Source organism: Eleutherodactylus coqui, chromosome 2 (assembly GCF_035609145.1).
Source record: "Eleutherodactylus coqui strain aEleCoq1 chromosome 2, aEleCoq1.hap1, whole genome shotgun sequence".
NCBI classification, from domain to species: domain Eukaryota; kingdom Metazoa; phylum Chordata; class Amphibia; order Anura; family Eleutherodactylidae; genus Eleutherodactylus; species Eleutherodactylus coqui.
Genome location: NC_089838.1, coordinates 1,074,177 through 1,097,761, shown reverse-complemented (window position 1 = coordinate 1,097,761; position 23,585 = coordinate 1,074,177). Strand labels below are relative to the sequence as shown.

The 23,585-nt window shown below is 51.2% G+C and overlaps 1 protein-coding gene across 1 annotated transcript in view; it reads left to right on the top strand.

Moving 5' to 3' along the window:
• The window catches only part of RASSF8 (Ras association domain family member 8), a 65,082-nt gene extending 53,474 nt beyond the window's left edge, over positions 1 to 11,608 (top strand). The window contains exons 3-5 of the mRNA XM_066590144.1: positions 2,277 to 3,166; positions 4,994 to 5,132; positions 5,820 to 11,608. Of these exons, the coding sequence (XP_066446241.1) occupies positions 2,277 to 3,166; positions 4,994 to 5,132; positions 5,820 to 5,941 (1,151 nt within the window). The 3' untranslated portion in view covers positions 5,942 to 11,608. The remainder of the gene's footprint in view (positions 1 to 2,276; positions 3,167 to 4,993; positions 5,133 to 5,819) is intronic.
• The last annotated feature ends 11,977 nt before the right edge of the window (positions 11,609 to 23,585 follow it).

The following is a 23,585-nucleotide window of genomic DNA, read 5'->3' as shown; positions in this document are numbered from 1 at the left end:
ACATGACTGATCGGCGCTTCCCTTGCTCCTCCCATTAGGATTCGTCCCGCCGTGTCACATGACTGATCGGCGCTTCCCTCCTTGCTCCTCGCATTAGGATTCGTCCCGCCGTGTCACATGACTGATTGGTGCTTCCCTTCTTGCTCCTCGCATTAGGATTCGTCCCGCCGTGTCACATGACTGATCGGCGCTTCCCTCCTTGCTCCTCCCATTAGGATTCGTCCCGCCGTGTCACATGACTGATCGGCGCTTCCCTCCTTGCTCCTCCCATTAGGATTCGTCCCGCCGTGTCACGACTGATTGGCGCTTCCCTTCTTGCTCCTCGCATTAGGATTCGTCCCGCCGTGTCACATGACTGATCGGCGCTTCCCTCCTTGCTCCTCCCATTAGGATTCGTCCCGCCGTGTCACATGACTGATCGGCGCTTCCCTCTTTGCTCCTCCCATTAGGATTCGTCCCGCCGTGTCACATGACTGATTGGTGCTTCCCTTCTTGCTCCTCGCATTAGGATTCGTCCCGCCGTGTCACATGACTGATCGGCGCTTCCCTCCTTGCTCCTCCCATTAGGATTCGTCCCGCCGTGTCACATGACTGATCGGCGCTTCCCTTCTTGCTCCTCCCATTAGGATTCGTCCCGCCGTGTCACATGACTGATCGGCGCTTCCCTCCTTGCTCCTCGCATTAGGATTCGTCCCGCCGTGTCACATGACTGATCGGCGCTTCCCTTCTTGCTCCAACCATTAGGATTCGTCCCGCCGTGTCACATGACTGATCGGCGCTTCCCTTCTTGCTCCAACCATTAGGATTCGTCCCACCGTGTCACATGACTGATCGGCGCTTCCCTCCTTGCTCCTCCCATTAGGATTCGTCCCGCCGTGTCACATGACTGATCGGCGCTTCCCTTCTTGCTCCAACCATTAGGATTCGTCCCACCGTGTCACATGACTGATCGGCGCTTCCCTCCTTGCTCCTCCCATTAGGATTCGTCCCGCCGTGTCACATGACTGATCGGCGCTTCCCTTCTTGCTCCTCCCATTAGGATTCGTCCCGCCGTGTCACATGACTGATCGGCGCTTCCCTTCTTGCTCTTCCCATTAGGAGTCGTCCCGCCATGTCACATGACTGATCGGCGCTTCCGTTCTTGCTCCTCCCATTAGGATTCGTCCCGCCGTGTCACATGACTGATCGGCGCTTCCCTCCTTGCACCTCGCATTAGGATTCGTCCCGCCGTGTCACATGACTGATCGGCGCTTCCGTTCTTGCTCCTCCCATTAGGATTCGTCCCGCCGTGTCACATGACTGATCGGCGCTTCACTTCTTGGTACTCCCATTAGGATTCGTCCCGCCGTGTCACATGACTGATCGGCGCTTCCCTTCTTGGTCCCCGCCTCTGCAGATGGCAGGCTGCGCCGTCTGATGAGGGCTGTCAGAGCGGCGGTGACTTGGCAGCTTTTGTTTCCCTGGATTGAAATCTGGTTTAAACTGATAACTTTTCTTACAAACTTCCGTATTTTTCTGGAAATTCGTAAGAAATTTTACAAAATCTTAAATATTTTTCAGAATGTGCCTCAGTGTTTGTCAGGGCGGCCCTCGCGGTTGTCATAGGGCTTCATAAATGTCACATGACTTGTATCACCGCAACAAACAATGAAGATGGCCCTGGATGATGATGTACGGCGCGACCAGTGATCCAGCAGCGCCATCTACTGGCAGTGTGTGCTCATGGCCAGCCTTAGCTATGTGTAACCTGTACGATGGGGCGAGTAGGTATAGAGGTGGTCGTATATGTATATAAGGTTATAAACTTATGTGATGAGCTTGGTTCTGGTGCCGTATGGACAGCTGGCTCTTGCTGCTGGCGCCGTATTTACCGAGCTGTTCTAGTAGGGGTATAGTACGATCTGCCACGTGAATTACCCATAGGCATGTAATATGGAGCTCTGCCCCAATAATTTGCTCCGGGGTCGTCGGCATGTCCTGTTTCGGTCTGCGGCCCCTTAGTCAGGGGTTTGTACGTGTTCTCACTGCGCTGCCGTCTTGCATTTGTTTCGCTGCTTCGGAAATGCCCAATGACTGAGCGTGCGAACAGACGCCGGGAGCCGGGAACTCGCACAAAACTGAATCCACCCCTTGTGTGGATGAGCCCCATGCCTTCCCTAGGGCCCACTGCCTGTGTATGAGAAGGTAGGTGGTCACCGTGGACGGGTGGGGGTCCCCTTGGTCACATGCATGTTATGTCCGGTGATTAACCCTTTTCTCCCCTTGTCTTCCCGCAGGTCGCACGGGAAGGTACACGCTGATAGAGAAGTGGAGGGACTCGGAGAGGCACTTGGCTCCCCACGAGAACCCGGTGATCTCGCTGAACAAGTGGGGCCAATACGCCAGCGATGTGCAGCTGATCCTGCGGCGCACCGGGCCCTCGCTCAGCGATCGCCCCACCTCGGACAGCATCGCCCATGTGCCCGAGAGGAACCTCTACAGGCAGAGTCTGCCGCCCCTAGCCAAGCTGAGGCCGCAGAGCGACAAGTCCATAAAGAGGCGCGAACCAAAGAGGAAGTCGCTGACCTTTACTGGCGGAGCCAAAGGACTGATAGACATTTTCGGTAAAGGCAAGGAGTCTGAGTTCAAGCAGAAGGTGCTGAACAACTATAAGACGACGGGCGAGGAGCTGAAGAGGCTGATCCACCTGCAGTCCGAGAAGCTCCTGACCCTGGAGAAGCAGCTGGACGCCAGCGATGGCGAGGTGCACTACTGGGAGCAGAAGTACAAGTCCGGCCTGGAGGACGAGATCGAGAAGTGGGAGCAGAAGATCAAACGCAACGATGTGGAGATCGGGGAGGAGGACTTCTGGGAGAACGAGTTCCAGATCGAGGTGGAGAATGAGAAGCAGCTGAAGGAGCAGCTGCAGGAGATGAGCCAGCGCATGCGGCAGTGCGAGGACCAGCTGAAGGACTGCCACGGCCAGATCCACAGCATCGAAGGCGGCATCCAGGCCGAGCGCCTACAGATGGTCCTGCAGGAGTCCCAGATCAACGAGGGCATCGTCAGGGGCAAGATCGAGAAGATGAGAGGAGAGCTGGAGATCCAGGGGCAGGAGAGCGTGCGGCTGGAGAACGGGGGCAAGGCTGTAGAGCGCTCGCTGGGGCAGGCGGCAAAGAGGTTACTGGTGAGTGGCTTGTAGTGCCGGCCGTGGCGGCTTGTTAAAGTTGGAGGCAAAGCAACTTGTTTCAAACCTTTCCATTTGTGGTTTACAGCCCCCATGCAGAGCTATGGGTCCCCTATTCCTGCTCTTGTTAGATAGGAGAGGGAGCAGAAGGCGTTGAGTGAGCGGTCAGCGAGAGGCATTAACCCCGTAATTACAGTAAGCTATAATGCTATAGGTGATTTTATAACGTAGGGTTAATTTATCCAGAAGTGACTTGACTCTATAAGGTACGTTGGCACGCGGCGCGCTTTGGTGCAGGTTGGCAGCATTGGACTGATTTACAGGATTGTGTTATGGATGAGCGTCCCGCTGCGCGCCCGCAGTGATACGACTCCGGTCAGTGCGCTCGCATCACCAACCAGTCAGCGGGAGCGCGGTGTGCGGGGAGATCTGTAGACCGAGTCTAAGTGACGAGCACAGATAGGCGTTGGTCTCACGAAGGAGCGACAAATGGGGATCTGATGGAAGATCCGGGCCGGTGGGTATGGGGGGGCTCATGCAGAAGTTAAAAAAAGACCAATTTGAATCCTTTTCCTGAATTTTTGGCGTTTTTAATAAATCTGGACTATTTTGCCTCCTAAATGAATTCCACTATAAATGTGATGAGGATAAAGCAGCGTCGGGGCACTAAATGGGTAAAAGGCCGGTCATTAAGACAGACCGCTTTGGTCTTGAAGGGGTTAAAGGGATTTCACCAACCAGACACCGCAGGATGGAAGGTATATGCCCGCGCCATGTGACCGGTGGGGGTTGACACGCTCGGCCATTGCTCCTTTTACTTCTCCAAGATACATGTGCTCCGCTATCTCCTGCCGTGCGGCAGAAGTGAATGGAGCCACGGTCACACATGTGCACTGCTGCACCATTCACGTGCGACGATCTCTGAGGGTCCCAGCGGGCGGACCACCGGCGGTCAGATATTTATGGATACATTTCTTTGCTGGTAAAAACATGTTTAAATCCCATCCCGTTCCCTACTTACTAAAGGCATGGGGGGCAGAAGGGAGGACGATCACCATGAAGGGACTACTTCTTGGGCACTTACTAAAGGCATGGGGGGCAGAAGGGAGGACGATCACCATGAAGGGACTACTTCTTGGGCACTTACTAAAGGCATGGGGGGCAGAAGGGAGGACGATCACAATGAAGGGACTACTTCTTGGGCACTTACTAAAGGCATGGGGGGCAGAAGGGAGGACGATTACCATGAAGGGACTACTTCTTGGGCACTTAGTAAAGGCATGGGGGGCAGAAAGGAGGACGATTACCATGAAGGGACTACTTCTTGGGCACTTACTAAAGGCATGGGGGGCAGAAAGGAGGACGATTACCATGAAGGGACTACTTCTTGGGCACTTACTAAAGGCATGGGGGGCAGAAGGGAGGACGATTACCATGAAGGGACTACTTCTTGGGCACTTACTAAAGGCATGGGGGGCAGAAGGGAGGACGATCACAATGAAGGGACTACTTCTTTTTCAGGTGTGCAGCCCCCATGGCCAGTCGCCTCATCACCTACCTAGTGTCATCAGGCTTGGCGGTCAGAGCTGCCAACAGACTCTCTAACTTTGTTAGTACAGAGAATTTGGAGCCACTTATGACATCTGAGCGCCATAGCTTCCCTTTTTTCATATGTTCTTCAGCATGGGTGGAGCCTCCTGTTTGTCACCACCCATAATGTACTTTTTGGGAAAAACAGCAAAATGGAAGTGACTTATAAAAAAAAGTTATAAATGTCCAAGACTCTTATACTGTTTTTTTTCTTAATCCCCCCCTCCCCCCCTCCAGGAACGAGAGCAGGAACTCCAACAGCTGACCAAAGAGCTCCGACAGGTGAACCTCCAGCAGTTCATCCGGCAGACCGGTACGAAGGTTACGGTGCTGCCCGCGGAGCCCAGCGAAGCCGAATTCCCACCGCCAGAAAAAGGTAGACTTCCTCTGGGTCACCAGGATTGTTCTGAGCTTCCTGCAGCCATGTTGTCCAGTGTGGGTGTCCTACTAGAAGCCATGGGATCCGACCCGACTAGAGCTGTAGAGTACTGTAAAGGGGTGCTCCGGCTGTAAACTATTGATGGCATATCCTCACAACCCCACCAATTTATGATGATCAATCCTGCCACCAGGGACCCCCACCAATCAGTGTATGCGCTTGTGTACTGAGCAGATTCCTGCAGGAAGCGGACAGCTCTGTTCTCACTGTAGTGGCTAGGCTTAGTATTGCAGGCCAAGGTCCCATTGAAATGAATGAGAATGTTGCATGCAATACCAAGCCTGGCCACTACAGTGAGAACTGAGCTGTCTGCTTCCTGCAGGCATCTCCTCAGTACACAAGCGCATCGGGCTAGAGAACAGCTGTTTGGTGGGTGTCCATGGTGATTGACTTCTGCCAATCCACTATTCATGACTTATCCTGAGGATTGACAACCCCTTTAACCTCATATTCGTGCTGCCAAACCTGAACGCTCCAGAGTTCTACTGAATCAAGCCATAGTCGCTATAGAAATCTACAAAAGGTAGCAGCTGTACATGCAGTACCATTAACGGGCAGCAGGGGGCTGTGTTTTATTTTTGCCCTTTTTGAATTCCGCTTCATCCAATCTGCTTCCTTCCTCAGAGCCAGCATTCCAGTCCGGTTCTCTAAAGCGGCCTGTGACTTCAAGACAACTTCCAAGTAACCTGCGGATCCTCCAGAACGCCTTGTCTTCAGGGTTCAACCCCGAGGGCATCTACGTATAACTGCAAGCTGCTGGACGGACTGGCCCTAACGGACGGCGTTTCTTACATTTCTACAACTCCTATGTTTTGGAGAGTAGTGAGTTTTTCTCCCTCCTCGTTGTTGAAGCCCCCCGCTGCAGGAGCCGTCGGTTGGTGGTCTTGTGGCATGGCTGACGCGCTCTCCGGGGTTCAGGCTTCTCTCCTCCTTTCCCCTTTTGAGTCCTATCTTTGGGCGCCGCGGCTGGAGACGTCTCCAGGAAGGCCGCAGTGACAGAAGTCTATTGTCCACCGGCGGCAGCGGCGGCGTTCTGTATCTCGGGCCGATGGGACGTCCGCTCCGTTATGTCCAGCATTTCAGTGTTCTCCGGTCGCTCACCCACAGTGTTACTAGAAAGTTCTCCGAAAGTTGGCTAGTGTAAAGGGAACCTCCGAGTAGGGATGACAGTATTACAATGAGGTTCCCGATGACTAGTATCTAGAAGACCTGCCTCTCTGCCACTGAATGACCCCTTTATTACTGACCCCCATGGAGTAGAGCGCTGGTCCACCTTTGGCCTTCAGAACCACAGAAACGTGTCGTTTCATCTATTCACCCAGCTTGGCAGGAAGGGTTCATGGATTCATCCTGCCCTCCCAGCAGCACGGGGCATCCCAGGGCTGCACCCATCTGACCGGGGGATGTTTCTCCGCTGCTCAGTGATACGTTTTGTGCTCTTTTGCCCGCTGCAGTGTCTCTCTTTTGTTTTTCTTGGCGCAGGAACTGGTCATCTGCTGTTATACCATCCGTGCGGAGGAACAGCGAGTTGTGCATTCGGACACGTTAGTTGGAGCTCCAGCGTTGTATTCAGCTGACTGTGCAGCCTGTTGGTCAGAACGATTCCTGACATCCTCCTCCGACCCCTTTCAGTGATGACTTGTTTACGTCCGCAGGATCCCCTTTCCTGGATGTTTTTCTTGATTGCGCCATTCTTAGTATACTCTCCATACCGTTACATGAGAACCCCCCCCACCCCCGCGGTTGGCGGTGTCATCCTAGTCCAGCACTGATGACCGGTCTCGTTGGAAGTCGCTCCGATCGCTGGAGTTTCCCATCTAATGTGGATTCGCGCTAAAACTGATCCATGGAAAACTTGTCACGTGATTTTATGCCGCACTCCAGGGTCACGGGGAGAATTACCGTATAGTGAAGCGCCATTTGTGAGCGGGCCAGGGGTCTAATAAAGGGGCCGCTCAGTGTGTAGACAGATTGCGGGAGATGGCGTAAATGGTGGCAGAATTCTGGCTCCAATTGTCACCAAGAACTGGTGTCTAAGTGCTGCGCCAAACTTGTGCCACCGACTCGCTTTACAGCTCAATGACCATTTTCAAAACTGTGTACAAAAGTGGCGTGGGTAAGAAGTCGTGAAATGCGCCAATGCAGTGATGGTTTGCGCCATTATTTTGGTGCCAGTCGTGCAGCCGGCGGCACTGATGATTCAGGGCCACCTACCTCCGGTCTTCTATCGCGCTCTGCTGCCTCTGGGCTCCTTCGATGAGTGCGCGGCTGTGAACGCTTCGGCGCAGTGTATTTGCGCTATGAATAAGGTAGATTTGTGTACATAACGGCGCGTTACGTACTTTTTGCGTATGCCCGGGACGTCATTTGCGCGCCTCCCACAGGTTTCTATGGAGACGCTCTATCGGGAGGCGAGAACGAACACCTTGACTTGTGCGCAATACTCCGATATGAAGGAGCCCTCCGTCTAGGACAGTATTAGTGTCTGCTCACATCGAGGGGGGAGGTTTATTGCCGCCTGCCGTCTGGGCTGCCAGAAATGGAGGATAGAACCGCCATCATTAGTCATTCAGAGGCTATATTGTGCCGGAAATCAGGAGCTGGTTGGATCCAGTATTCCTTGCAGCCCAAAGGTCGGCCATAAATGGGAGTGTTGCTCCACGGCGGCCTTATTCGTCTACGTTTGAGCCCACGATTCTCTCTGGAAGCCATTTCAGGCCATCTGGACGGAACCAAAAGATGGAGGCCGAAACTAGATATAAACAGGTAGAATTAGAAAAACATGGCTAGTGTCCTCCAAACACAGCGCCACCCTTGGCCATGGGTTGTGTCTGCTATTACAGCTCATCTCCCGTTGATTTCAATGTCACACACAACCCCTATGGACAAGGGTGGCGTTGTATTTAGAAGAAAGCAGCCATGTGTTTCTAACCCTGAACCATCCCTTCAATAAATCTGCCCCAGTATTCTAATTATCCAGTCTACCTGGTCGGGTGTCAGTGGCCCTCTGGTCGGGTGTCAGTGGCCCTCTGGTCGGGTGTCAGTGGCCCTCTGGTCGTGCCGCCACCGGCCGGTGCGGTTATATTACTTGCCGTCAGTCATCAACACTGTTGTTCCTCAGAGCCACCAGTTGTGGCCCCCTTTTGTGGTCTTCCAAGATGGCCACAACAATCTTCATGGTAGTCCGGTGTTCTTTACGCTGATCTCAGGTTGGCCAAAGCTCCTCAAATGAAGAGGGCTGGCTAGTCATAGCAGGGGCGTGCATTGGAAGTCTACCAGTCCAGTTTGCATTAGGTAGTCAAAAAATTGCAGCAGCCATCTTGGAAGACTGAAAAAATGGACCAAGGGACAGGAGCCCTGAGGGTGGATGATGGGTAATATAACTCCCCTGTCCAGTCCCTAGAGAGAATTTTGACCCCGGACTGGAGTATTGCCCTCATACTGGAGATCTGGGTGCCAGATTATTGGACGCTCTACATTCAGAATAATGGGAGAGACAGCATTTAGAAGCCATTCAATATTGTTATTGCCAGTCCCGATTCTTGGTTCCTCAGGGGCGGGGCTAAACAATAAGAGGAGTGGCCACCTTGCTATAAATTGTTGGGATATTCCAGGATCCGGGGAGGCCACGTGTCCCGCTTCTGAGGGCATTTCTTTTATGAAGAACAATGTACAATACTGTTGGTTCAGAAGACCCGGCTCCTTGTAGAATATTCCGGATTATCAGGCAGACCAGACGACTGGAGCAGCAGCGCAGACCAGAGGGCGCCTCTTGTTACTGCATGACGTGACAGCACTGCTTTCTGCTTTGGATCTTTTGAGATTCCAGATCCTCTGAATTTCCGGAGCAGCAGATGCCGGATTACAGGAGTTCCATCCCAGCCCCCGCGTCGGCTTCACTCTAGAATGTAGTTCTATACATTCACATGTATTTTTGCCAAATAGTAGACAATCTGCTTGCAGCTTCCCGGAAACGTGGCCGAAGGTCTGAAGCGCTTCCCGGTGGCTAATGACGACCGTCCGGCCGCGTCCGGGGAGGAGTCTGATTGCATGTAAAACAAATCACTAGAATGGCGCAATAGCTTTCTAAGGTCGTAGGTCAGACACGTTTTGTATGTATTTTTACCACGTTTTTCACATTTATAATGAAATGGCGGATGTTTGTATTCTACATTCCTACTGCTTCACGCTCCGCCGCGGCTTGTCCATGGAGGGATTCACAATGGCTGCCTGTAACCTCCATGGGGGTAGTGTGTGGGACCTGCTGGTTCCTCAGTAGGAGGGCCCGTCGTAGCGACAGCTGCTTTCTTCATGGCGGCGTGGGGCTCCCGCTCTGCGAGCTCCGGGGTCCTTCCACCACAGTGAGGGGATGAGCCGCTCAGAGGGGTGTTCAGCCACAAGCCCCCTGGACCCCGATCTCTGGATTCAGCGCTCCGAACGCCCCTTTTGGATTTACCTCAGTGACGACAGAGTGCGTCCTGTAGACTAGGCCTCGTCGCCCGTAGCAACCAATCTGCTGGAGAATGACAGCTGATCCCTGATTGGTTGCTATGGGCACATGAGGCCTGCTGAGACTTGTAGTTCCCTGCAGGCCACAATGTTTCCTCCCGCCATTGCTTGTCGCTGCCTTAACACCCAGCATGTCCGACTTGATCACTTCTAACACCCCAATGACGGCGAGTACGCACGCTGCAACTGCGGCGAGAACAGCCATGTCGTGGCGATTTATGAAAATGGTGTCCAAGTGTTGCCATAAAGCCGTGATGTGCGGCCTTACTGATACAGTATTAGCCAGACTGGCGAGAAGCGAATGGCGCATGTTACGTACCGACTGTAAACGGATGTGTGAGAACTACCGCAATAATATTTAGCGCTGACGGGCCGCATTCACGTGCGAGCAGTCTGGGTTATTTTTTGTACAAGTTTTTGTTTCACAAAGCAAATAAATGCGGTGACCCGCCTACTGCGCAGCATCGGCAGACCGTGGCGGTGGCAGCCATTTTGAAGCTTAAATGTATGGCGACTGTGACCTTAATATACCGCCGCGGCCTACGGATGAGGATCTACCGCCGCGGCCTACGGATGAGGATCTACCGCCGCGGCCTACGGATGAGGATCTACCGCCGCGGCCTACGGATGAGGATCTATCGCCGCGGCCTACGGATGAGGATCTATCGCCGCGGCCTACGGATGAGGATCTATCGCCGCGGCCTACGGATGAGGATCTATCGCCGCGGCCTACGGATGAGGGTGAAATCGCACGTGGCGGTTTATGCTTCACATACGATGCTGATTTACCGCAGATTTCACCATTATTTGAACGCCATGAAAGGGGTCAAACCCCCGAGGGATCTGCAGGAAATCCGCCACGTGCCGCCATCCCAAGGGCTTGGTCACATGGCGGGGTACAATTCGGCCTGTAAGCACGGCCCAATGTCACCGCATGCGCTGCTGCATGTTAGTATTGCGTATGTGGACTCGTAGAGTTGCTGCGCGATGGAACGTGCGGCGACCTTTAATCTCCGGGTGTTTCCGCGGAACGCCTCGCCCATTATTTTCAATGGACCTTTTGGAGACATCGCACGGCCCTCAGTCAATGGGAAGCGCGTGCGATGCTCTAGCGTACGTGAAACGCGCGCCTGATCGTCACAAGAAGTGATGCGAGGTGTTTTTGAATGCATTCGCATGTAAAGCGCAGGATGTCGCGCTCGCCCATGTGGGTGTAGTCTAAGGCATTGGTGTCATGGCTTCCGTTCATACGGCAGCCATGATGGATCTGTTCTTTGACCCCGATGGCTCCCATTGGCATCTAATGTGGTCATCTGATGGGGGTCCCCCCTATCCCCCAGAGCTGATGGCTGCTCAGTAAGAGCGGCTCCTGTCCTGGCAGACCCCCTGCCCCCCCGGTGTTACAAGACCGCCGTTTGTGTAAATGGCCGCCCTGTGATAATACATTTCCCCTACTGATGTCTATTGGCCTGTGGCTCCCCCCGGTCCTGGTGGCGATCACCCACTTGCCCCAGGCCGAAATTTTGGGAGGAGTTGAACATCTTGGCACAACCCAACGGAAAACATAAATGTGGCGTCTCTTCGTTGGGTCACGCCTCTGCCAATACTGTTCTGGAAACGCCAATCCACCAAAATGGCTGCCACCGCTATACGCGGGCGACCGCGCTCCGTGAAGGACATGGACTTGTGAATGGGCGTTCTGATTGGATGCAGTATATATATATATCCTCTAGGTGACTGTGAATGATCCCCCTCTGCTTTGCTTCGATGCAGACTGTATTATATGTAATTATCTATTTTCTGTTACCGATATTATCTATTTTCTGATTTTACCACATTGTTAATTATTGCTACAAGAAAACAAGCGGATTTGTTGCTTACAATATATTCCCGCTCACATTGGGGCGCTCGTCTCCTGTCTTTATTCATCCGTGGTAATGGGCCAAGGTGGGAGGCGTAGGGGGTTAATACATCCCTAAATAGAGAGATCCTGGCTGAGATCGCTGCCCTCTACTGACCATAAAGGGCCCGCCTGTTGGGCTCCTCAGCGATCAGCTGTGATCTAAGGGAAAACCTGGGAAAAAAGCGCTTCATATGCCTGCAGCTCCCCCACAGGGGAGATGAAGTATTACACAATGTCCATTCACATCACTGGGTTGTCTGGTTAATGCCGGACATGGCCGGTCCTCCAGTGAGAGAGGGAATATTCTTGTGGCTGTTCTCCATTCTACCAAGCGATGAGGATCCCGATCAGGGTGCGCCCCCCACCTTCTATTAAGTCAGAATTCCTTAAAGGGCTAGGCTAGGAAATCGTCAAAATGGCTGCAACCTGTGAGAAATCCATCCTAGGCATGAGTCACACAAATGTTTTGGGCATGCAATATGCAGTGAATAGAACCTATTGATTTCGATGGGTTTGTTCACAAGCGTGTGTTGCATGCTTCTATTTTCCTGCACATACATTGCGCTAATTACGATTCTTGCCCATTTTATTGGACGGGGGCGCGGTTGTGTGTATTTCTGCGCACACAAATGCGTGTGATTTGAACATGCAAAAGTTAAAGCACACATACACAATGGCTATTGCGGAAATGTGTGTAAATGCACCTATGTCGCCAACCTTAGAGCGTAACTAGGCAAGGGGGAGGCCCGGTGGGGTCAGGCTCCACCCCTTCCACTCATAACCCGCCATAGTTACATTCTAGGATGGGCTTCTGGCATTGTTTCCATGCAGGTGTCTTGGGGAAGTTCCTCATGGGCGGGGCTTAATTGTCTTTTATAATACTCTTGTCAGTAAATGCAGATTTTTAGGGTTGAAATGACGGAATTATGACAGGGTAAGTTATGAGCACCAACCAATGGCAGTGTCATGTCACAGCCCCTCCCTCCTTTGTCACAGCTCCTCCCTTTTTTTTTTGTCAGAGCCATCCTGTATTAAAATTACTGGCCAGTGCTACAATCTTGTTCACAAGTGATTGGCCCACCCCTAGGGGCCCGCCGAGTACCGTGGTAGTTGTTATAGCACTTTAGCCACTAGAGGGAGCTAATTCTATTGGTTTCATAACATACACATTATCCTATGTAATCATATATCCTCCCTCTCAATCATTATACTGTATCTTGGTAGTCGCCGTCACATCCCAACTGTCATGTGACAACTCTACAGGAGCAGCACAAAGGTCAAAAGAAAAAAAGCCAGTAATCTAGAACACCTGATAATCCGGCATTATCAGCAGGGACCATAATTACAATAGAGAGCGATGTGTGAATGTAGCCATCGTGTGTAAATGTGCGCTTGCCGTGCCCTATCTGTCCATCGCTGACTTCGCGTCCGCGTGAAATGCTTGCCCCTCAGGACGATAAGATAATACGGACCGCGCACTGTGTTCTCCGCGGGCAGCGCTGATAGCATTCTTTACCAGCTGTTAACAGCTGCTGTCCCGCTGGAGAACAATAGCGATGTATTTAGAGAACAGACCACCTGCTGTCCTCTCAATACATGCAATGAGGTACTGAAGGGCTGATGAGCCCAGTACTACCGCTGCAGAATGATCGCTCACAACTGTCATTCTGATGAATTTTGAGCGATCCTCTGTGTGTAAATGCACCTTAAGAACCTCCATCCTTTACACTGCAGGCTCCAACCAAGAATTGCAAGACTGCAAAATAGAAATGGGGTTTAGACCCCCTTTAAGGTTACAGGAGGGTAATTAGATCCCAAAACGACCAACTAGTTATTACATAATATGCCACATTGTACAGCCTGTGTGGAGGCGGAGCCTAACTACCGAGACCATTAGAGAGGATCACACGATCATTAGAGAGTGTGTCCATTTAAAGGGGCAGTCCACCTTAAACGGCTTAATTCCAGGATTGGAGGGGCTTCTTGAAACTGAAGACCCCCAACGTTCTCCTAGTTACACACTGTATTACAGGGATTACTCACTCTTTAATTCTCCTGTTTTTTGTCCCTCCCTTCTGAGCCATAACTTTTTAACTTTTCCGTTGACCTCGCCGAATGTTGTTTTTCTGCGAGACAAGTTGTATTTTTTAATGGTACAATTTAACCCCTTAATGACGCCCCCCCCCCTTTAAAATAAACCGTAACTCCTGTATTTAATCCATAGATGTTTCTGTATGAGGGCTCGGTGGTTTTTGCGGGATGAGTTGTAGTTTTTAATGGTACAATTTAACCCCTTAATGACGCGGCCCCCCCCCCCCTTCCTTTAAAATAAACCGTACCTCCTTTATTTCATCCATCACCGTCGCTGTATGAGGGCTCGGTGGTTTTTGCGGGACGAGTTGTAGTTTTCAGTGATGCTATTTAATGTACCGTATATTGGACTGGAAAACTTTTTAAAGTGGACCAAACTTGTGTGGCTTTTTTACTGCACTACTTTTTCTTTTTTCAAAGACATTTAATTCTTTCAGTTATTTCCGGCCGCCATCTTGTGCGCGCCATAACTGCCCTATTTTTCCATCGGTTGTCCCAGGGCTCATTTTTTGCGGGATGTCCTGTAGTTTCCGTTAGTACCAATTCACAATACATATGACTAGGGATGAGCGAGTAGTGCCTTATGTGAGTACCTGCCTGCTCGTCTCTAAAGATTCGGGGAGTGGCGGCGGAGATCTCTCTCTCTCCCCCCTGCTTACTGCCGCAACTCACCTCTCACCTGCGCCGGCAGCCGAATCTTTAGAGACGAGCAGGCAGGTACTCGAATAAGGCACTGCTCGCTCCAGTATGCTCGCTTATCTCTACATACGACTTTTTGATCGCTTTTTATTGCATTTTTTCTGGGAGACAGGGAAGGGGTTAAAGTATAGTATAATGTACAGAAAAAATTAAGTGGGGAGAAATTTAAAAAAAATGCGATTGCATCATGTTTGGGTGGGTTTAGTCTTCACAGCAGTAACAATGCCATGAACTCTGTGCGGTGGGCAGTGCCATTTACCATGATGCTAAATCTACACAATACTGTTACTGTATAGAGATGAGCGAGCGCTCGGGTGCGGCAGGTACCCAAGGAACTGCTTACTGGTCCGAGCGTGTTCAGTAGGGCGGGGGGAGTGAAAGTGCTGCCCCCCGAGCCTGCTCGGAGCAGTAAGCAGTTACTCGGGTGCGGCGGGTACTCGAGCATCGCTCAGGTGCGGTGGGTACTCGGGCATCGCTCGGGGACGGCTGTTACGCGGGGCATCGCTCGGGGGCGGCTGTTACGCGGGCCATCGCTCGGGGGCGGCTGTTACGCGGGCCATCGCTCGGGGGCGGCGGGTACTCAGGCATCGCTCGCTCATCTCTATTAATGTTTGTTCTATTTTTAACAAGTAAAATTTCTCCCTAAAAGTTGCCTCCTGCGCCGTACACTGCGGCTCGTAACCTTTTTATTTTTTGCCTACCCGCCCGTGTTCGGCTTGTTATATGCGGGGGGCGCTATAGTTTCATTAGTACCAATTTAGGAAGCCTACGTCTTTTTGATCGCTTTTTTAAATCCAAGACTCCACAATTCTGCGGTTCCGTTTTTGTCTATTATGGATTAATACTGTGATATCTTACTAGTTGGCCCTTTACAGAGGGGGCGGTACCAAATTTTTAGTGTTTTTTTTTTATTAAAAAATCTTTTAAAAACATTTTAATCCTTGCAGGAAACATGAACTTGATTGTACGATATACTGTAATGCTTGAGTATTGCAGTATAGAGCGATTTTCTGATGTTGCCTTTGAAGCCCTAGCTTGATATATTGAACTAGCCCATCCTCCGCTCACGCTGTGGAAGGGGGGTGCGAGGAAGAACCCCATCTCTTTCTGTTGTCTGCTTAAAAGCACGGTTGGCTTTGACCGCGGCACTTCTGTCATTTTGTGGGGGCGGAGCTTAGTCCCCTTTGTTTTTCCCTAGGCAGGGCCTATCTTAGGCGCTGTGACATGCTAACCACATTGTTACGTCACTAGGGCGTCGGAGCCTACTCTCGGAGTGCCCGGTCTCAAGTAGCATGGTCAGTACTCCCCCTCTCTGCTTCCCCTGCCCTGCCTGACAGGGGGCGGAGGTAAGTGTGGAGCTCACTGCAGAGCGGCTATCCTAAGAGGGGAGCAGGGCACAGCTCACCCCCCTTGCAGGAGCAGTAGTGCCGCTCGTATCAGGAGACGTAAGCTTCTCCGCTCCTTTACATGCCTATACAGTGCTGCACCCTCCAGTCCGGTATGACACTAACCTAATAAATTAGCCTGAAGAGACACATATCCAGATCATCCTATTACCCCCAATGTTAATCCAGAGGAAGGCAAAAACCCAATCAGGTAGAAGCCAATTTTCCTTATTTAAGAGAAAAAAAAATTCCTTCCTGACTCCCATCTGGCAATTGGAACAATCCCCGGATCACCGACCCTCCTGCAGTCATCCGTGATCTAACATGTAGTAATGTATCGCTCAAGTAAGACGTCCAGGACCCTCTTTTATGGAGTTCACCATCACCACGTCCTCAGGCAGAGAGTTCCATAGTCTCACTGCTCTTACAGTAAAGAACCCCCTGTTGTGTAGAACCCTTCTTTCCACTAGTGGGCGCCCGCTATTTACAGTCCTGGGTATAATAGATGATGGGAGAGATCGGTGTTGTCCCCTGATATGTTATACATAGTTATTAGGTCGCCCCTCGGCTGTCTTTTTTTCTAAACTAAGTAACCCCACTTTTGATAACCTCTCTGAGTCAACAAGGGGAAATTTCCCATATTATGGTCACTATTTCCCAGGTGCCTGTGCACCCATGTTATTCTGTCAGGTCTGTTGGTTAATATGAAGTCCAAAATGGCCGTCCCGCTAGTTGGGTTACAAATATATTTTAAGTGTAAGTCCGTTGCATCTGCAGCCCAAGTGCCTTACCCCAATTTAGAAATACTACTGTGACATGGCTAGTGCATCCCCTGCTTTAAGGGCTCCGCAGCGATGGGTGCCCACCTCTTGCGGATTCGCCTAATGCGTCCCTTGTGAGGGGGAGGAGGTGCTCAGTTGTAGAGCGGCACGAGCCGCAGGGAGAGGTTTCACCCCCCTGTTGGAGTGAGTGCAGGAAAGTGCAATGATGGCGGCAGTAGGGGGGCTCCAGTAAGCACTAGTGCTGAAGAAGACTGTGAGGGACCCCATCTCCTGCATGTGGCAAATAGGGGGTTAGGTAAATAACTCCGCAGCCCAGACAGGAGTCACCGCAGCCGTGATGGTCAGAAGATGGCATAGCATAAGAGCGAGATGTGTGAGAGGAAGCCTCTGTACCCACTTAACCAAAGACAAGACAATAGACCGATGTCCATCAGTAACTGGATAGTGAGATGACCTCCGGCTACAGAATGACCAGAGACAAGACAACTGCAGATGATGACAGACCAATGTCCATCAGTAACGAGGTGGTGAGATGACCTCCGGCTACAGAATGACCAGAGACAAGACTACTGCAGATGACGACAAACCAATGTCCATCAGTAATGGGAGGGGGGGAGAGATGACCTCCGGCTACAGAATGACCAGAGACAAGACAACTGCGGATGACGACAGACCAATGTCCAGCAGTAACGAGGTGGCGAGATGACCTCCGGCTACAGAATGACCAGAGACAAGACAACTGCAGATGATGACAGACCAATGTCCATCAGTAACGAAGTGGTGAGATGACCTCCGGCTACAGAATGACCAGAGACAAGACTACTGCAGATGACGACAAACCAATGTCCATCAGTAATGGGAGGGGGGGAGAGATGACCTGCGGCTACAGAATGACCAGAGACAAGACAACTGCGGATGACGACAGACCAATGTCCAGCAGTAACGAGGTGGCGAGATGACCTCCGGCTACAGAATGACCAGAGACAAGACAACTGCAGATGATGACAGACCAATGTCCAGCAGTAATGAGGTAGGGGGGGGGTGACCTCCGGCTACAGAGTGCCCAGATGGCCTGAGACAAGCAACTGCAGGTGATGACGACAGACCAATGTCCATCAGTAATGGGAGGGGGGTGAGATGGCCTCCGGCTACAGAGTGCCCAGATGACCCGAAACAAGACAACTGCAGGTGATGACAGACCAATGTCCATCGGTAATAGGGAGTGGTGTGACCTCCAGCTACAGAGTGCCCAGATGACCAGAGACAAGACAACTGCAGATGATGATGACAAACCAATGTCCATCAGTAACGAGGTGGTGAGATGACCTCCGGCTACAGAATGACCAGAGACAAGACAAGTGTAGATGATGACAGACCGATGTCCATCAGTAACGAGGTGGTGAGATGACCTCCAGCTACAGAGTGCCCAGATGACCAGAGACAAGACAACTGCAGATGATGACAGACCAATGTCCATCAGTAACGAGGTGGTGAGATTACCTCAGGCTACAGAATGATCAGAGACAAGATAACTGCAGATGACGACAGACCGATGTCCGTCAGTAACTGGATAGGGAGATGACCTCCGGCTACAGAATGCCCAGAGACAAGACAACTGCGGATGATGACGACAGACCGATGTCCAGCAGTAACGAGGTGGCGAGATGACCTCCGGCTACAGAATGACCAGAGACAAGACAACTGCAGATGATGACAGACCAATGTCCATCAGTAACGAGGTGGTGAGATGACCTCCGGCTACAGAATGACCAGAGACAAGACTACTGCAGATGATGACGACACACCGATGTCCATCAGTAATATGGGGGGGGGGGGGGGGTGACCACCGGCTACAGAGTGCCCAGATGACCAGAGACAAGGCAACTGCAGATGACAGACCAATGTCCAGCAGTAATGAGGTGGTGAGATGACCTCCGGCTACAGAATGCCCAGAGACAAGACTACTGCAGATGACGACAGACCAATGTCCGTCAGTAACTGGATAGGGAGATGACCTCCGGCTACAGAATGCCCAGAGACAAGACAACTGCGGATGATGACGACAGACCGATGTCCAGCAGTAACGAGGTGGCGAGATGACCTCCGGCTACAGAATGACCAGAGACAAGACAACTGCAGATGATGACAGACCAATGTCCATCAGTAACGAGGTGGTGAGATGACCTCCGGCTACAGAATGACCAGAGACAAGACTACTGCAGATGACGACAAACCAATGTCCATCAGTAATGGGAGGGGGGGAGAGATGACCTCCGGCTACAGAATGACCAGAGACAAGACAACTGCGGATGATGACGACAGACCAATGTCCATCAGTAACGAGGTGGTGAGATGACCTCCGGCTACAGAATGACCAGAGACAAGACAACTGCGGATGATGACGGCCCAGTGTCCAGCAGTAACGAGGTAGTGAGATGACCTCCGGCTACAGAATGATCAGAGACAAGACAACTGCAGATAATGACAGACCAATGTCCATCAGTAACGAGGTGGTGAGATGACCTCCGGCTACAGAGTTCCCAGAGACAAGACAACTGCGGATGATGACGACAGACCAATGTCCATCAGTAATGGGAGGGGGGGAGAGATGACCTCCGGCTACAGAATGACCAGAGACAAGACAACTGCAGATGATGACAGACCGATGTCCGTCAGTATCAGGAGATGACGACCAGCTAGAGAGTAAAAGTCGGGTCCAGAGCCTGACAGTCTGCTCTGTGCGATGGGTCAAGTTTGTCTGAAAGCCACATAACGCCCCTCTGCAAGCTGGTGCTCCGGCACAAGATGCACAACTGTTCTCCAAGGTAACCCCTGTATTGTAAGAACTTGGCCATGATGGGGGTGGGGACTTTTAATAATTCTATTGAAGTGTTCGTCCTTTAAGCCTTCACATTAATAAATGTTTGTTTTAAGGAGTCGGCGCAGTGAGTGCGGGCTAATGACAGCGGACCGCGACGGGCCGTGGCGATAGAGCAACATAATGCCATAAAGTAGCATAAAAAACAGAACAGAAATTGAGTGCCCTGCAGTTCACTGTGCTGCCAGCAGGTGGCGCACGTAATCTAGTTTCTCAGTGTTATGCCACCAGTAGAACAGCAGGGGTCACAAGAAGCCCACAGATGATGTTACTCCAGCCTGTAGAAGCCGCTGCGCTCCCCTCTCATTAGCCCGGTTGTAATAACACCGCCACTGGTTTTTGGTTTTGCTCCTGTGACTATATGACCGTGTATAATTCGGGGGGGTGTTACGATTTTTTAAATTTCCAACCCCATCTGGCGAGAATCGCTGCGCGTACAAACCGAAATGAACGTTAATACGCGTCTTTGAACCCCAATGTAGAAAGTGCAGCATGGAAACCGCAGACGCCAACTCACCGGCCTTCACCGGGGTCACCCTGTTTTTCACGTGTAGCGGTTACAAAACCCGCCTTCTATCTATTGGATCCATCAAGCCGGTAGCGGTGGGCACACTCCCCGTCCCACTCCCAACTCTTCTCCAGCTCCAGTCCTGACAATGGACGGCATTAGGACCCAGTGCAGTGGTGCCGGTCTGCTCTTCATATATCAGATCAGGTATGGGGGCTTCTGTTAAAGAGGTTGTGCAGTTCTAAACTATTGATGGCCCATCTTCGAGACAAGTGATCTATAGTCAATTAGGTGGGGTCTACTGTCCAGGGACCCCCACTAATCAGATGCTCGGTGGGACAGTGTACTTTTGAACTCAGCTGATTTCTGCAGGAAGCAGATAGCCCTGTTTCCACTGCTGTGGCCAGACTTAGTATTGCAGGCCAAGTTCCCATTCATTTCAATGAGAACTTGGCCTACAATACCAAACCTGGCCACTGCAGTGGGAATGGAGCTATCTGCTTCCTTCAGAAATCAGCTCCGTGCATGAGCGCAACAATCCAGTTAACAGCTGATTGGCAGGGGTCCCGGGTGATGGAACCGGCTGATCTACTATTGGTGACCAGTGCTGAAGACGGGCCACCAATAGTTTACAAGTAGACAACCCTTTTAATATAGGAGGTCTGATAGTGGTATATGTTTGTAAAGGTCCTGGAGTATCTTGGGGCCCTTGGGCAGGAGGGAACATGGGGGACCATCATCCTAGATCCCATTAGACGTAGTACCCAGATGCCGGGCAGACCGCTCTAGCATGGGTATGGGTTCAAGCTCCACTTGTCTCTGATAATCAGCCCGATCACAGGGCTGGCAGTGGGCACACAGTAGTTTGCACCAGACAAAAGCTGAGGACGCCATCTTGCTCTTAATAAACTTTATTCGATGCAACAGCTAAACAGTTCTCTGGTAGGAAGAGTTAAAGAAGTTGTCCAGTTGGGTACTGTTGTACCTTGTCCACCCTGGAAGTGGTGGGTGTCGACAAGTGTAAGGCTGCTTAACAGCCAGGTGACGCACCCTGTGTCTGATTGGCTGCATGGGTGGGTCTCTGCCTTCCGCCTCGCAGGTCCTGGCAGTCACTACTGCCATCTCCCTTCTGGCTGTGGTGGTCAGCCTGTCAGGGGCTGTCACGTCGCTGCTCCCCGTCTCAGTGCCCCCGTCAGTCACCCCGTTGCTGTAGCTTCTGCGCTTTTTCTCTGTTGTTGGGAACCACCACCCGGTCACTGTCCCCAGGAGCAAGTTGCTAGCAGCGTGGGGACTGAGCTTTGCCTTAGGTGGAAAGTTAGGGTTAGTTTTACATGTTAGGGTTCTACACAGCTAACCCTAACCCTCCATCACGCTGCTAGGATCTTGCTACAGGCAGCCAATCACGAACTTGTGGGCGTCTCCAGCCCATCACTAGGTCTCCACCCATACTTGTGGTGGAGACAAGGTACACCAGTACCGTCCAGTTGTAAACCATTGATGGCCTATCTCTAGGATAGGTCATGAATAGTAGATCAGCAGGGGTGCCACGCAGGACTTTCTGACAATCAGCTGTTTGCAGGGTTGACCTTTTTGTGCATTGAGTTGATTAATGCAGGATGCAGACAACTCTGTTCAAACTGCAGTGGTCAGGCTTGGTATTGCAGGAAAAGTGTGCATTGAATTTAATAGGTATAATAGCAAGCCTGGCCACTGCAGCAAGAACGGCACTGTCTACTTGCAGCAAAAATCAGTGTACAAACACAAAGGCCTAGCAAACAGCTGATCACCAGGGAGTCCTGGGTAGCAGACCCGTGCTGATCTGCTTCTGATGCCCTATCCTGCAGTTCGGCCATCGATAGTCTACAACTGGACAATCCCTTTAATATAGTCAGCAGTTCTTTAGTAGATGCGGTGTAACAGTCGGTGTGTAATGCACCTTGTTACCTGTAACTGGCATCAGCACTGGCCAGCCGGCTGTAATAACAAGCTCCGTGCAACACTTACAATCACTTAGTGAGGCCGCGGTCATGTGGTCAGCCCCCTGGTCCACATACCGTCTACCACACCTCTACTAATAGCCCACCGTGCTGGTGATACTTCCTCTGACGCCATTGGCGCCAAAACAACTTTAACTACCAATACCGACGTCAGTCTGGCCTCCAATCCCACGACCTCCCCATGAGTAGGACATGGACAAGAACCTGTAATGCACCATTTAGCCACATGAGGGCGCTGCAGACTAAATAATTGGCTCTAACTAGATGAACTAGCTATGCAGCCTAACTAAAGGAGGATAGGAGGGGTAGTTAAGGGGGTGGGGAGGTGGGCATGATAACCACACGTGCACCCCCCTCAGATGAGGTCTGACCTAGGGTCTCATATTAAAGGGGTAGTAGAGGAATTTCAAGTTATTCCTTATCTATAGGGGTCCCATGTTGTTGAGATTGGTGGGGGTCTCAGCAGTGAGACCCCACTGATGACACTTTTATTACCTATCCAGTGAATAGGTGATAAAAAGTAATTCTGGTACAATGCCTTTAAACTATTGGGGTCTGATATTAAAGGGGTTGTCCAGGGATAGAAAAAACATTTCTTCCAAACACAGCGCCACCCTTGTTGATTGTGGCTGGTGGTTGTGTCTGGTATTGCAGCTCAGCTAATACCACACACAACCCTATGGATAAGGTGGGCGCTATGACTGGTTATGTGGAAGGAGGTCAGGCCCCACAGTTAGCATGTGTGTAATTGTAATGTTCCTGGTGGTCTAGGGTGGTGAAAGGCTTAAATGTAAATTGCTTGGTGATTTTGAGTTCCTGACGGAGTTCATCTTATATTTCCTGGTGGTCTAGGGCAGTGAAGGGGTAAATGGTAATTTCAGGTTGCTGCTGGTGGCCTCCTGGGCAATTCACAACGATCAACCCTGACAGCCCCTATAGTACAGTAAAGCCACATACAGCAGGAGGTCAAGGAGCGCTATAGTGGGCACTCTGAGACCACGCTAAGGTTACCCATTCTTGATTCATATTTAAAGTGACAGGCACAATTTAAATAATGAGACATGTGTGTCCTTTTTTTAATAAAAGGACCTCCTGCGGTCGCAGCCTTATTATCTGTACATATTGGGTCAGCGGTGGAGGAAAACCTCCTAATATAAAGTACATGACACCCCCCCCCCCCCCCTTGCCACATGTGTGGCCGCGATAGTCTATGTTTAGGTGTAATGAAAGGTATGTTTGATTGATGTCCGCGTAGCCTTTCCACCGCATGAGGTGACATTTAGGAGACACGTAAAATCAGACAGGGTCACTCTGGTGTATGCAACCTGACTTCACCCCCGCCCAAAAATAGCCAGATCAGTGCAAGAATCTGCATCGGCCTCGAGGATTTGTTTTTACCCTTTAATCTCCATTGCAGATGTCTGAGGAAACCTCACTAATGTATAGGATGCAGTAAGGATGATGTCTGATCCCTACTGGATCCCATACAGGAGCGCAATCTAATGCCTGATACTAAAGTGTGACATCTAACAGACAGACATATAGAAGAATATATCAAAACCTTCACACTCACATCCATCCATTCACAATAACAGCATATTGGCAGTTATATTCTTGTACATAGGGGGCAGTATTATA